Source organism: Uranotaenia lowii, chromosome 2, assembly GCF_029784155.1.
Source record: "Uranotaenia lowii strain MFRU-FL chromosome 2, ASM2978415v1, whole genome shotgun sequence".
Lineage (NCBI taxonomy): Eukaryota > Metazoa > Arthropoda > Insecta > Diptera > Culicidae > Uranotaenia > Uranotaenia lowii.
Genome location: NC_073692.1, coordinates 262,576,691 through 262,590,385, shown reverse-complemented (window position 1 = coordinate 262,590,385; position 13,695 = coordinate 262,576,691). Strand labels below are relative to the sequence as shown.

General features: G+C 33.6%; 2 protein-coding genes across 2 annotated transcripts; both read right to left on the bottom strand.

Moving 5' to 3' along the window:
* Positions 1–2,023: 2,023 nt before the first annotated feature.
* On the bottom strand, positions 2,024–3,088 carry LOC129742589 (uncharacterized). The gene is given in 5 exon segments (XM_055734506.1): positions 2,024–2,030; positions 2,083–2,164; positions 2,167–2,575; positions 2,578–2,842; positions 3,001–3,088. Coding segments are annotated over 5 exon segments (831 nt in total). The 5' UTR covers positions 3,069–3,088.
* Positions 3,089–3,582: 494 nt separating this feature from the next.
* On the bottom strand, positions 3,583–12,692 carry LOC129742588 (trypsin 3A1-like). The gene is made up of 4 exons (XM_055734505.1): positions 12,614–12,692; positions 12,265–12,517; positions 3,794–4,184; positions 3,583–3,729 (listed from the first exon to the last, which is right to left on the bottom strand). The coding sequence occupies exons 1-4, from the start codon at positions 12,690–12,692 to the stop codon at positions 3,583–3,585; spliced, it is 870 nt and encodes a 289-aa protein (XP_055590480.1).
* Positions 12,693–13,695: the final 1,003 nt, after the last annotated feature.

Below are 13,695 nucleotides of genomic sequence, written 5' to 3'. Positions count from 1 at the left end.
TTACCAAGTAACGAAAGCAAAAATGAGGTGAAGAAATATGCACAGTTACACCTTAAGTAGAGTTTAGCTCCTTGCCAAGGAAATGATAACTGATATGTGTAAAGTTTTCAAATGTTAAACATCTTGAGTAGAGTTCAGCTCCTTGCCAAGAATTATGTTTAACGACTTGAGTAGAGTTTGGCTCATTACCAAGTAACGAAAGCTAAAATTAAGTGAAGAAATATGCACAGTTACACCTTGAGTAGAGTTTAGCTCCTTGCCAAGGAAATGATAACTGATTTTTGTGAAGTTTTCAAACGTTAAACATCTTGAGTAGAGTTCAGTTCCTTGCCAAGAATCATGTATAACGACTTCAGTAGAGTTTGGCTCATTACCAAGTAACAACAGAAAACTTTAAGCGAAGAATTAAACATCTTGAGTAGAGTTTAGCTCCTTGCCAAGAAGAATGTTTAAAACCTTGAGTAGAGTTATGCTCATTACCAAGGCTATTTCGCTGGATTCAGAAAATCGATGAACTTCTTGAGTAGAGTAAAGCTCCTTGCCAAGAAGCATTTTTGAAACCTTGAGCAGAGATAAGTTCAAAATCAAACATCTTGAGTAAAGTGAAACCTCTAGCAAAAAGTCATGCTGATGGCCTCGGAAAGTTTAAGTTGATCAGTTGTCGCATTACCATACCATCAAGTTAAAACATGGAAAAAAATCAAACATAAGGTCGTTCATCATTAGAGAAAAATCCTGGATTTATGAATGAGGTAGACAGAACCCGTCATCATGTTGACGTTAATTCGCATGTGATGTTGCATGCAACCACTCCATGCTGTGTTACTACTTCGATAACACCCGTTACACACTAATGGAGCTTTTTTGAAAGCTCTTAGCACGAAAGCTTCCATTCTCTATAACACATTTTCTTCTTGGATATAATTTATAACTCCTCATGCTATATCTACACTAACACAACAATACATTTTCGTTTCGACGCCATTTTCCATAATTTTTTTCCCAACCCAACTGCACTTTTTGCATGGAAAACCCCATAAACACAGGCAACTTCCTCTGAGATTTCACTTTTCCCGACGACAGTCGACTCCTACGCGATCAAACAATTAGAATACGGAAACTTATTCAAGCGATTTCACCGAATTTTCGTAATATCGCGACGACGAACCAAGAAAACGACTTAGACTTCGACGAACAGATGAGAGTTTTGTAGTTTAAAAACCTGCAATGAGTTTACACTCACACGTTGTCATTCATATCATGTCAAGTGTGCTGTGAAGAGTGTGTTCTAGACAAGTTGTTCTGTGTTTAAAGGTGTAGCCGTGCAGCAAATAATTAGCATTTAATGGATTATGATTTTTACTCTTGGGGGAGGATGTGGCATCCCTAAGTGCACAGACTTGAAGTTGAGTTTGGGCTCTTGGAATCGAGCGTGTATAAAACGAGATAAAAGTAGAGGTGTGTTTTCTAAAGTGAATATTGTTTCGTGGTTTGCAATATTGTATAATGACGAATATTACACTAGGTATAACTAAAATAATTTATCTTACCTGAAACATTTTCATAAAATCCAGTGCAGGGAGGCTCGTTCACATCAGATGCCTTAATTTGACAATCGGCTTTCAGTTGACGCCAAAAATAAAAAAGGCTTGTGTCCTTAATGTTCCCAGACCATGTTAAAGAGCTTTCGTTTTCACGGAAGTTATCCAGCTGAATATCTGTTAATCTTCCTTCCAGAAACTTTAACAGGCAATTTTCTGTAGATGATTCCGTTACCTCATTGGATACTATTACATTTGTAGGCAACGAGGCGTAGTCAACTGCGTTAGGATTCCACGGGTAGATGTCACTTCGACGGAAACCACTTTTGTTACTTCCGATTTGTTACCAAAAGCATCAAGAGCATCTTTCAGCAAAGGACAAATGTTAGCTTTGGTAATCGGATGCATACCACCATGCTCAGTTCGGAAGTCCAAAATAACTTTCTCCCAGCACTTTTTAAAAGGCCCAAAGAAACTCACATCTAGCGGCTGCGTTAGGTGTGTAGAATTTGGGAAGAGTGATATTAACACAATATAATGCTTTTGCGGTTTTCCAATTCCCCAGTTTGGTAACGCTGACCGAATAATTTCGCCCGGTATCCTACTTTTGTAGGAGAGAAGATCAGTGGAGGAAGTACTGTACCTTCGGCATTTGCTGTAAAGAGTCCGGTATATGATTCCTTTTCTCTGTTTGCAAAAACTGAATGCAAATGACGAATTTCTTTAGACGCAATAAATTTTCCTTTTCGGACAACAAGCTCAAATGACGATTCGTCCAAATTGAAGATCCTATTTGGGCACTGGAGGATATGACGCAGTTGCTTGTCTTTCAGAAAGTTCAATATCTCCTTAAACCAATTTTTTATTTGTGTCTCCGTTAAAGATGCTCGATACTTGGCCAAAAGACTTGGTTTCCGTGCTGTAATGCCGGGGTGTCTCTTTCTGAAAAGCATCATCCATTTTTTGCCGGGGATATTTTGTTTGAATGGTGTCGCGATTTTTGTAAGTTTTACATATTGCGCCACACTGACTCGTATAGTTGGTTTATGCTGACGGGAAATCCAACGCGAGCTACTGAGTCCACCCATTTTACTTTTTTATTTTCATCTTCAGTTGACAAAACAGTAGTCCGACCAGGCTTTGCTCCTGGAGAATGTTTCCGATTACACCGGTCCCTTAAAGTCTCGTACGGCACTTTGAATTCCCTGGCTGCTTTTCGCAGGGACAAACCTCTTCTGGCTGCGTCAATTGCTCGTTCCATATTTTCCCAGGTATACAACATTTTTCTTTTAGGAGGCATCCTGAAAAACAAGTTCTGACAAAACTTAATAAGAATTCCCGGTCATTAGGGCATACGGTATTTATTTTCATACCATTTACCGTCCAATACTTTTTATTCAGAAAATATTTAAATCGCTGTTAAATTCTTATTTTTGTTTAACATGTATCATCTACATACCTGTTTCTATCCCTTACGAACTTTGAAAATGAAAAATTCGTCGTAAATAACTTGCAAACTTGCTCCATAATGTTTATGGAGCGCTGTTTTGAAAAACTTACTAAAGCCTAGTCCACACTAGGAGACGATTCGTCTCGAGACGGTCTCAGCGTCTCCCATTTTATTCGGGAGACACTGAGACCGTCTCACGTTTCCAACAACAACAACAGACAACAAAGTTTGTCTCATAACAAAAATCGCTGTTCGTGTTGCCTAGTGTGGACTAGGCTTAACACTGAGTGAAATTTGACATGTCGGCCAATAACAAAAACAAAACAAACAGTTATTTCGAGTATGGCAACACAATCCAGTAATATTTTGGAGTAAAAGGTAAAGTAGTGATAGTAGAAGAGAATGCGATATCTTGTTTTGTCGGATAAACACTATTATGACGAAATTTTAAGTTTATTTGTGAATTTGGGTGTGATAAATGGTGCCTGGGCGGTGAATGGCGATTTGATGGTATTCAAAATTATGCATTTTGTTTCACAAATCTCACATTCGCTTTTGAATTAAAATAGCAATTTTCTTAAAACATATACTTCAGACATTTGTTATGTTTCGAATCCATCTTCTCATAGCTGACATGTCGCTGTACACTCCGTATCTATTTTTCTCCGCACACCCGATGGCCCAAGAAACTATTCCGGCTTGAATCGAGCGACAAATCAATGGCCCTCCAGAATCACCCTGCAACTCAAAGGGTAAACATAAATTCTGACTTCAACCACATGTCTGTCATAAATTATTATACATCACAAGAGTCCCGACCTCCCGCAGCAAAGCCAGCACACAGCATCCGTTTGGTCACATCATTGACAACATAAGCTTCCTTGCAGGTTCGCTGCTTTACGATGGGAACAGAAAGTTTCCTCACCCGTTGGCTGTTACTTGCACGAGCTGTCCGGCCCCAGCCCATAACGGTGCACATTTCTCCTGGAGGAAATCGTTTGATGCCAGCCTTCAACGTCACCGGAACGGCCCGATGGAATTCCTGACCGAGCCGTATCAGACCACAGTCGTAGTCCTTGGTCACGGAATTGAATCGGGGATGTTCAACGAACTGGCCCACGCGCAGTAAAATTCCTCCCTTATCGTGGAACGTCGATTCGGCTCGAACCAAAGTTTTTTTCGGTGATTCATCTCTGAAATTGGATTCGTAAGTCACAACCTTTCAATAAAGCAAAAGCAAATAAAAAAACGAGCTTCATTGATCGCTGGTTTTTTTTTTATTTTACAAACATCTAACAAAAAATCTACTTGACGAGAGAACAATCAATATAATCAACAAAATATTAACTCTGTCTAGAAATCAGCTTATTAAGAAATTGGACTGAATAACAGTGTAGTAAAAAAAGCATACCGCCAAACAGGGTAATGCACCAGCAGGGTTAGAAAATTGAAAAAAGTCGAGCAGATGTACAAATTTAAACACTCTTCAGTGTCTTAAACACTTTACCCGGCTTAACGGTTGGGCTTCATGATTTCACCTACAATTTTTTTTTGTCCTATACCAACACTGTTGGAGTGAAAATATTGTTCGAAAATTACCAATTTTTTTAAATAAATAATTTTATAATTGAGCAACAACATCATCAAAATTCCAATCAAAGATTCACCTTTTAAATCTCATTCCCATAAGCTGAAATATGATTGTTTTGCTTTGACATCACGAGTTTTTTGATATCATCCATCCAAACATAAATTGTTTATGATTTCAATAGAATTTTTGTAGTATTTTTTACCCCTAAATATATGCAGCATCCTTATGCTTTAAAAAAAACATTTTGACAGAAAAAATGTACAATTCAATTCGAACAAAACCAAAAATGCTTTATGCCTTATGACATCACAAAAAAAATAACTATAAATGTTCAAACGTTTTCTGTTGATTTTTCATTAAAAACAAAGTTTGTTGCAACTCACCACTTTTTCTCAGTAGAGTGAAAACGCAGACACCAGATACCCAGACTGATCAGAGGCGGTTGAGCCCATACAACTACAAATCGCCCAGAATCATACGCCATCTGACGGAGCATCGTGAAATCATTGTGCTTCATCAAGAAAAATTAAGAACTGTCTTAATTGAATCACCTATTAGTGTTTGGAATTATATCTAAAATGTTTTCATTTTGGTTTTTGTCTTTAATGTTAAATTGTTTACTCTTTTTTTCTGTATCAAAATAAGAGATGAATGTTGTTCAAACAATGATTGTCGATTGATTTAGATGAAAAAATACAAACGCTAGGTTTTACCGATCCTTAGTTGAGAGGCAATTAATTTTAGTACCTACATAATAAATAATTAATCAAATTCTGAAGTGTTCATCTTAATCTGAATGGTTGATTTATAATTTACTACGACAAAAAAATCAACTACATATAACTTCTTGATAAACTTGAATTCCAATTTATCTTAACTGTTTTTTGACTCATACCTATCAAGATTTGAGGAGTGAAATAACTTATTGAAATTATCGTTGGATTGATTAGAACTTGTTTAGACAATTTTCAGGAAAAATTAAAAAAAAAAACAGGATAATAAATGTGAAGAATGTATTGATAAGCTATCTAACTCTATTTGCCACTGGAAGTGCTCATGATAGAATGCTGATTGTTTCACTAAAAATATAAATGTACGGAAAAATAATTTTAGAAACGACAGTGTTTGTCGCCCGCTTATTTTTCCGTGCTCATTTGTACACACTCAACAAGTGTGCGTGAGAAATGTCTAAAACAAAAGTAATGGCCTTTTTGGCATAATTCTGGACTTGGGGAAAATTAACTTAAAAAGCGACCTTTTTTTTTACCATTTTCCCATCTAAATCTGTACACGAGAGCAAATGTGCGTGAGAAATGTCAACTTGAAAATCTTTAATTCTGAAAAAAAAAATTTGTGGCAAATATCCACTGAATTTGGAACATTTAATTGATTCAAAGTTTTGTTAAAACCACAGACCGAAAGTAATTTGTTCTCAAAATAAATCCATTCTTCAAAAAATTATAATTTTGAATAAGGTTCCTTAACCGCTGCCAAGCAAATAGCAATAATTTCGCAGGAACTAAAATTATTTCTCGAATTCAATGCTTTTCCACATCACCAAAACGAATTTTTAATGGTAAAAGAACATTACTATCTTGATGCAAACGAAGGTCATTTTTATTTTCTTTTCGTAGCATGGAATGTCAAATATCGTATGGCTGTGTGAGTGAATTCATTTAATGTTTTGATTTTGATGTGACGAATTCACGTTCATTTTTTATATCCATTGATAAAACCAATTACACGTGCGATATTCAAAAATGGTTCGAAATTTAACTAAAAAGAAAAATAACTGAACAACAGATCAGGAAAAGCTAAGCTGTTCTCATTAAACAGACTCGGATGGTTGAGATTGTTTGTCAATATTCATCATATTTAAACCAACGCACTTTGTTAAAAAATGTACTAAATTTGTGGGAAAATGTTTACAAGATGCATCATCTCGGAGTCCAAATATTGTTTCAAAAACTGCCTCGTCCAGTGGGCGGTAAAAGGGCTCATTTGATATCCAAAATTAGTTCGATATTTTGAAAATCAGACATTTCTCGAATGTGACTAAGTTTTTCATCGAAAGGAAAGTTTCAGGATTTATTCGAGAAAAAAGTGAATAAAAATCTGACACCGATTTTTCGTTGTAGATGGTGACTTGAAAGTATATTTCGTAGTTGCGTTTTTCATTAGTTTCTTCTGTAAACTACACATTGCTTTTCAAATTTAGTAAATATCACCTTTACTTTTGTTTTATTTATTTGCAATATACAATCAGTGGATTTTTTTTGTGTCATTACAATATTTTTTGGGATACTTGAATTTACCCTTGACGGATGTTCCGGGGGGTTAAAGAAATTTGCAGTTAAAAGTGATCTTCACAAATGAAGCAATTGTTAGGCAGCCAAGGCAGCTTTTTATTTCCGCCGTTCTTCTTGTGAATTGAGAATGTGTGATTTTCAACTACATCAGAGATCAGGCCCGTGCGAAGGACTCGTTCCCGGGGGGAGAGGGGGGGGGGAGTGGGGTTTAAAATCAAATTTGGCTAGAATTAACAACAATAACAAAACACACAATCAACAAGGCACGGTGAGTTTTGTAGAAGAATTTAAAGAAAAAAAAACTCTGACGCTAATTCACTTGCAGTAACGCTTGCATTTTCACCAAAAATTAAAATATTTGGTCAGTGACCCCCCATCCAAAATATATTTTTTATTTTTTTTTTATTTGAAATGTTCAAAAAATAATCATTTTAACTGTTTTACCATTTCAGTGATGCTAATTCTTTAATTTTAACTTTAAATAATATTAATTTAAATGGTTCACGAAATATTCTCATCCAAATCCATGAAAAAAATTTAAAATAATTTGAAGCTAGTTACAGAAAAAAGTGGTTCAAACAAAGAATATTGCAATCAATACTGATGTTATAAAATCGCTTGGTACATCTTTGTACCTGAAAATAATCACATTTTCGTAGGTGATGGAGAGAATTAAAGAAACACGAGCTATCAAAGAACGAAAGCATATGAATCCATAAATAAATCCATTCTCTTTAGATTTTCTGATTGTGAAAACATTGGTGAAATTTTTAATAAACAAGATTAAAGATTAAGAAAACCCCTTTGTATTTGAATCCAGTTTAACTTTTTTTGTGATAACGCTTATCGTGATACGATCTAGAGTTGAAACGATTGTCATAATTTAAGCTTTTGGAAAACTCAGAAAATCTAATATTTATTGAGTCAACATTGTGCATTAAAATTAAGCTTTGAAGTTGATTCTTCGATCCTTTTCCAGCCCAAAAATTTTGACTTGAAAAACGAAGACAAACTAATCGAAAATTGTTTAAATTTTTTTAATGGTTTGACTATGAAATTCGGTAATTTTATTTAAAAAAAAATTTAGTTAATTTATATGAAAATTATAATAAAATGTTATCTCAATTTATCGGCCTTGTCGGTAAAAGTCATGTTCTTTTAGTAAGAACAATTCAAATTCATAATTTGAAAATTTGTTTCTTGAGGAACAAATTGATGAAAATGCTTCTTATCAAATTATACTCGCTCTTTTCCATAACTTATTGATAAAATTCAGTTGATGAATAAGGTAAACAAATTTCTCGAAATCTGCAAAACGATTTGATTTTTGCTTTAAAAATATCTCAAATATAATTAAGTTAATTCATCTTCGTTTAAAATCTATTATTTTTCAAAATTGGGAAAAGTAAACAAAAAGAAAACTTCAATAAACGTTTTCGCATAAGTCAAAATGACTTACAGGTTTGAGGAAAACCCTATATTTAATTTTTTATTTTTATATTTTTAAGTTTTATCAGAAAATTGGAGAATTTTCTTAAATAATTTACTCCTTTTTTTTCAAAAGTTGCAAGACAATCAATCAAAATTTCCTCTTAAATTCATTGCACCTAAATTAATTGTGAATTTTGTGGCCTTGTGTAATTTATAAAAATTGTTTGAATGTCGAGTTGAATATTCAGAACACAAATAAAACTTGATGTTTAAACTGGTTGGATTCTTTAAGAATATTTCATAGCAGCATAGAATTTGTTATGATATTAAAGTTTTTATTATTATCACAGTGATTTGTTAGAACGTTATGGATAAACTTATTTGGAAACATTTCTTAATAAATGCCAATTTTAAAGACAAGAAACGGTTTTGTATTAAATTGTAAATCCAAACTGTCAATAAAAAACTAGTTTAAAATCGTAAATGTCATGTACTGTCGCAGAATTGAATGTCATAGGCCTAGAGTGACACAGGAGTAAATTTTGCGACATGTTTGTTAACACTTATTTAAAAAACACCTTTTTGGATGAAGATTCATTTCTTGAACTAAGAAATTTCACTTGGAAAAATCTCCATGGGGAGGGGGGGGGGGTGGGTTAAACCCCAACCCCAAAATCAGCCTTCAGTGGTCAGTCTGGGCATCTGGTGTCTGCGGTGAAAATCACATGTTTTCGTAAATTAAAAAATTACTGATGAAACCTATAATTTTTCTGACTACTTCAGTATGATGTCCCTTAAACCTTAAAACTTTTGATGTACAAATGATATGATTACCTGTGGACATTAAGTTTTCAGAAGCCATTGAAGTTGAAAAGTGTTGCATGATACCCAAGTTTACAGTAATCAAAGAAGTTTCAGAACAAAATTTAACACTATGAGCTTTGTAAATTATTGTTACTTTGATTTTTTTTTCGCTTTCTCCTTTGTAAAGTTTGAACTCTGAGTGACAAATAAAGGATTTTAAATTTGTTCCGGCCTGAAAATTAAAAAATTGCCCCTTCTAGTGTGCAATGAATAAAAGATAAATAATAATCGAACTTTTAGAATTATCATTGATAATCATTGCCTGACACTTATAAACTGTGAAATAAGAACTAATTTGGACAATAATTATTGGATCTTTTATCTTGACCTTGACCTTTAAGCTTGATTTTTTTTTCAAAGGGCATCCTGAATAAAGAATCAAGTCTCCTTGAACTTAAAAAATAACACTTTTTTTTTCGTCCCATGAAAATGTTTCTAGTTCATCTGGGGGTTGATGTATCCTATTAAGTTTTGAAGCATACACACTTTCAAAAAATGTAAAAGACGGCGAGTTATTTTTTTTTCGAAAAGGTGAGATAAAAATTAGAAATTTGGATCACATAACCCCATTCTCCCCTCCTCCCATGCCTTAAAAAAATACTGTTTTTCCTATCTCTTCTTCAATTTTCAGTTGATAATTTGATAGACGCTAAAAAGGCTGGAACAAATATCAATTCCTTCTTTTGTCACCCCCCCCCCCCCTCCTTCGAAATTTTCAAAAAACTCGAAGGGTTGAAAAAAAAAGTATGAAGTATTTTTTGTAAATTTCGAAAAAAAATCAAGTATCCGAAAGAAACTAAAAAAAGTAAATTTTGGAAGATAAGAGTTATTTCACCTTTTGTATTCTTGATTTTATATAATGATACAGAATGCAATTTTGTTGCATACAATATTTCATGCAATTCATTCCAATTTATTTGATTTTCGCATCATTTTTTTTTGAAAGAATTTCATAAGTGGTTCGAAAACAAGTCAAAGTAGCGGAATAGGAATATAAATTAAACACAACCAAGATAAATTCAACTCGAGAGTAAACAAAGAACTATCTATAATGAACATAGAATTATTAGCAATCAATACAGCCATTGATAAAATCAATTCCAGCACAGAAAATAAGTTCGTGATATGCACCGATTCTAAATCCGGGCTTCAATCATTAAAAAATTGCTATGTTAAAGATAACTTTATAATTAACGAAATATTAAATTAAAATTAAATATAAATATAAATAAAATAAATTAAAAAACTAGAAATCACCGATAAAATATTTAAACTTCAGTGGGTCCCAGGACACTGCAACATCTAGGTATGGGAACGAAATCGCTGATCAACTCTCGAAACAAGGCTGCAATGCACAACAAATAATATACTCAAAAATACCTCTGATGGACGCACTGAACCTGGCAAAAAATGAATCCTTGTTAGAATGGCAAGAAAAATATAAAGAAATTTCACGTAATAAAGGGAAAACCACTTTGAAATACTAAAAAAGCCGATACTAAAGCCTTGGTTCTCGGATTTAAATTTGGGAACACAACAAATAGTCACGATGGGAAGATTAAGAACTTTCCACACACTAAATTAACAGAAACTTTTCCTTTGGAAAATGACCGAAAATGACAAATGGGAAATTTGCAATACGACTGAAAATAACCAACATATACTTTTTACATGTTTTAAATATACGTTATCAAGAAATAACTTCCCAAGTCTTATACTCAACGACAATCACTATTAACTAATAAAAACAGAAAACTTACCTAGAAGTAACAAGATTCATTAAGCTTAATAATATCTCGCTCTGAGTCACTTGAGCCAGTGCCGATTCTAAATCTTTTATTGATAATCAACCAAATAATAAATATGCAACTGCCATTTCAACACTAAAATCCAACAACTTTCGAGAAAATAATAAAAGAAGCAACAATGTAGCCCAACAACACTTCCACATTCACGTTTGACAAAACTTGCAGTAGGTATAGTTCGTAAACAAACACACGAACTGGCCATTCAAAAGAAAGAAGAAAAATTTAATAAGGCTCTTATGAAAAATTATTTTGGACTAAAAAAAGGGGCTCATAAGACGTGTCTTATGAAATTTACTATAAGATTTCTTCTGAGTGCGCAATTTTCGCCCTGGTAAGAAAAAGTAGTAAGATGCAAGAAACTTTGTTTTAATTGAAAAATGAAATGAAAACGTTTGCAATTTTATTGTTTTTGATAAATTTTTGATGTCAAACGCATGAAGCATCGATTGCAGTAATATTTGATTTTGTTCGCATTGAATTTCACATTTTTTGTGTCAAAAATGTTATTAAAAAAAGCATAAGGGTGCTGCATACATTTAGGGGTAAAAAGGAATGCTTTTATGGATGAGATTTAGAAATTAACAAACACGTGATTCACAACAATCATATTCCAGCATATGGAAACGAGATTTAATATGTGAATCTTTCATTTGCATTTGGATGCATCTTACCCCAGACTTGTAACTGAATTATAAAAACTAAAAAAAAAATTGGTGATTGTCCGAAAAATATTTTTACACCAACAGTGTTGGTATGGGTGAATGAAAGCAATATACATAAAGGTTGTAGGTTATATCGTTAAGCCAATCCGTCATATTGTGTAAAATTTTTTACGGCATCGGAAAATGTTAAAATTTGTACATCTATTGCTTGTTTTTTAATTTTCTTTGAGAATCAAAAATGTTAAAAAAACAATCACACGATGTTAGAACCTATGTCATCATCATTTTGTTATCATCTGATTATACTTTTATTACATTATATTGAAATAAAAAATTCAATTTTGTGGCATACAAATGTTGCATCTGTATCTAACCCTGCTGTTTCATAGTATTGAAACATGCCATTTCACGGTACCTGCTTTTACTGAAATCACTTAAATTTCAGAGAAATTACAAAGAAAGTGATAGCTACTTCACTTTTTCCAAATTATTTAATTTTGAATGGTTTGTTCCTCACAGTGATAGCTTGAAGAAGTGTCTTGTTTTTTTTTGCAGCATGGACGGCACCTGACAAAACATAAATAACGCCGTAATGAAAGAAAACTCACTGTAAGCAATGCGCTGCCGTTAGAATCCAGGTTGTGCTGATAAATGTTCCCCCGCAGATATGCTCCCTGAGTTTTCCCTTTATTCTTTGGATCGAAATCAGATACGGGAATTCGGAGATGGAAGCACCGGTACCATTGATGATCCGGAATGTTCCTCTTTCCTTTCGCTCACTTTCGGAAATTGAACTAGGGGGTGGGATGATGTTCGTCTGATGGCTGACTCCTGGCTTCAACTCCGACCATTCATCCCCATCTATTTTTTTACTCCCACACACGTAGGTGATAGATATATTTCAGCGCTCAAATTCAATAAATTAGCTTATCTCATGGTTCAATGCGAGTTAGTTACCTGTTTTTGTTACGCACAGAGGCACGAACGCGACCAGGTAGAACATCAAACAACGATAATCGAATCGATGCACAGACATTGAGCATTGATTTCACTTGGAAGTGATTCGATTTGAATCTATTTTTCTCTGACTGGACAAGGCACACGATTGCCTGCATGGGCGATTTCCCGCAGCATTTTGCAACACGATGGAGGCCACTCTTGGCAAAGTTCAAATTGTTTTCTAATGGCGAATTTTTGTTTTTTTTGGGTGAGTGATTCGGTTCGTTGATTTTTGGTGGTTGTTTTTTCGTCTCAAGGTTTTGAAAGGCCGAAATGATTACATTACAATTTTACCACTGTTTACTTCGATGCGGTGAATGATCTTTTAAAAATTTGGCCTGCGATGTAGGTACCTTTTCAAGTTTTGAACATTTTTGGAATAATGAATATAATTTAAAACTAATGAAACCGCATTTGCTTTATAATATCAAAAGAGATCAATCTACGAATTTATTTTCTATCACCTAGGTTATTGACACTCAGTACATATTTGAGATATTTATAACTTTTTTTATTATAACTCTTGTCGAGGTTATATTAAAGATTAAAGGTTATGAATTTTGAAAATTCTGAAAAAATTCGCATAATGCTTCGCAACGAAAGAAAAATGCTTTCTCTTGAAAACCACTCCATAGAAAATTTTAAATGGTTGCAAATAATAGCTTAACTTGTTTAGAGCAAGGCGATATACAGTAGAGCGCTGCAAGCTTTGTATCAAAATTTGAAATTCTTACATTTTTACTCTTAGCAGGAGTCTTCAGCCACAACTTTTTTTTTTTGGTTGTTCATACTGCCGAAAATTTCAATAAATTTTTCTGAAACGATTCAGCCAGCACCGAATTAAAGAAACGAGTTTTAATTTTTTTTAAGAAATTTGTATGAGAAAAATAATTTTCATTAAAAAATCACCACAAATGCACAGAAAGTTTAAAAAAATATAGCTTTGATACATATTTCTTGATTCTTGCAGTTCATTTCATGTCAAAAAACCACATAGGTAACTTGTAAATACCTCAAAATAGATATTAGAGGTTAAAATA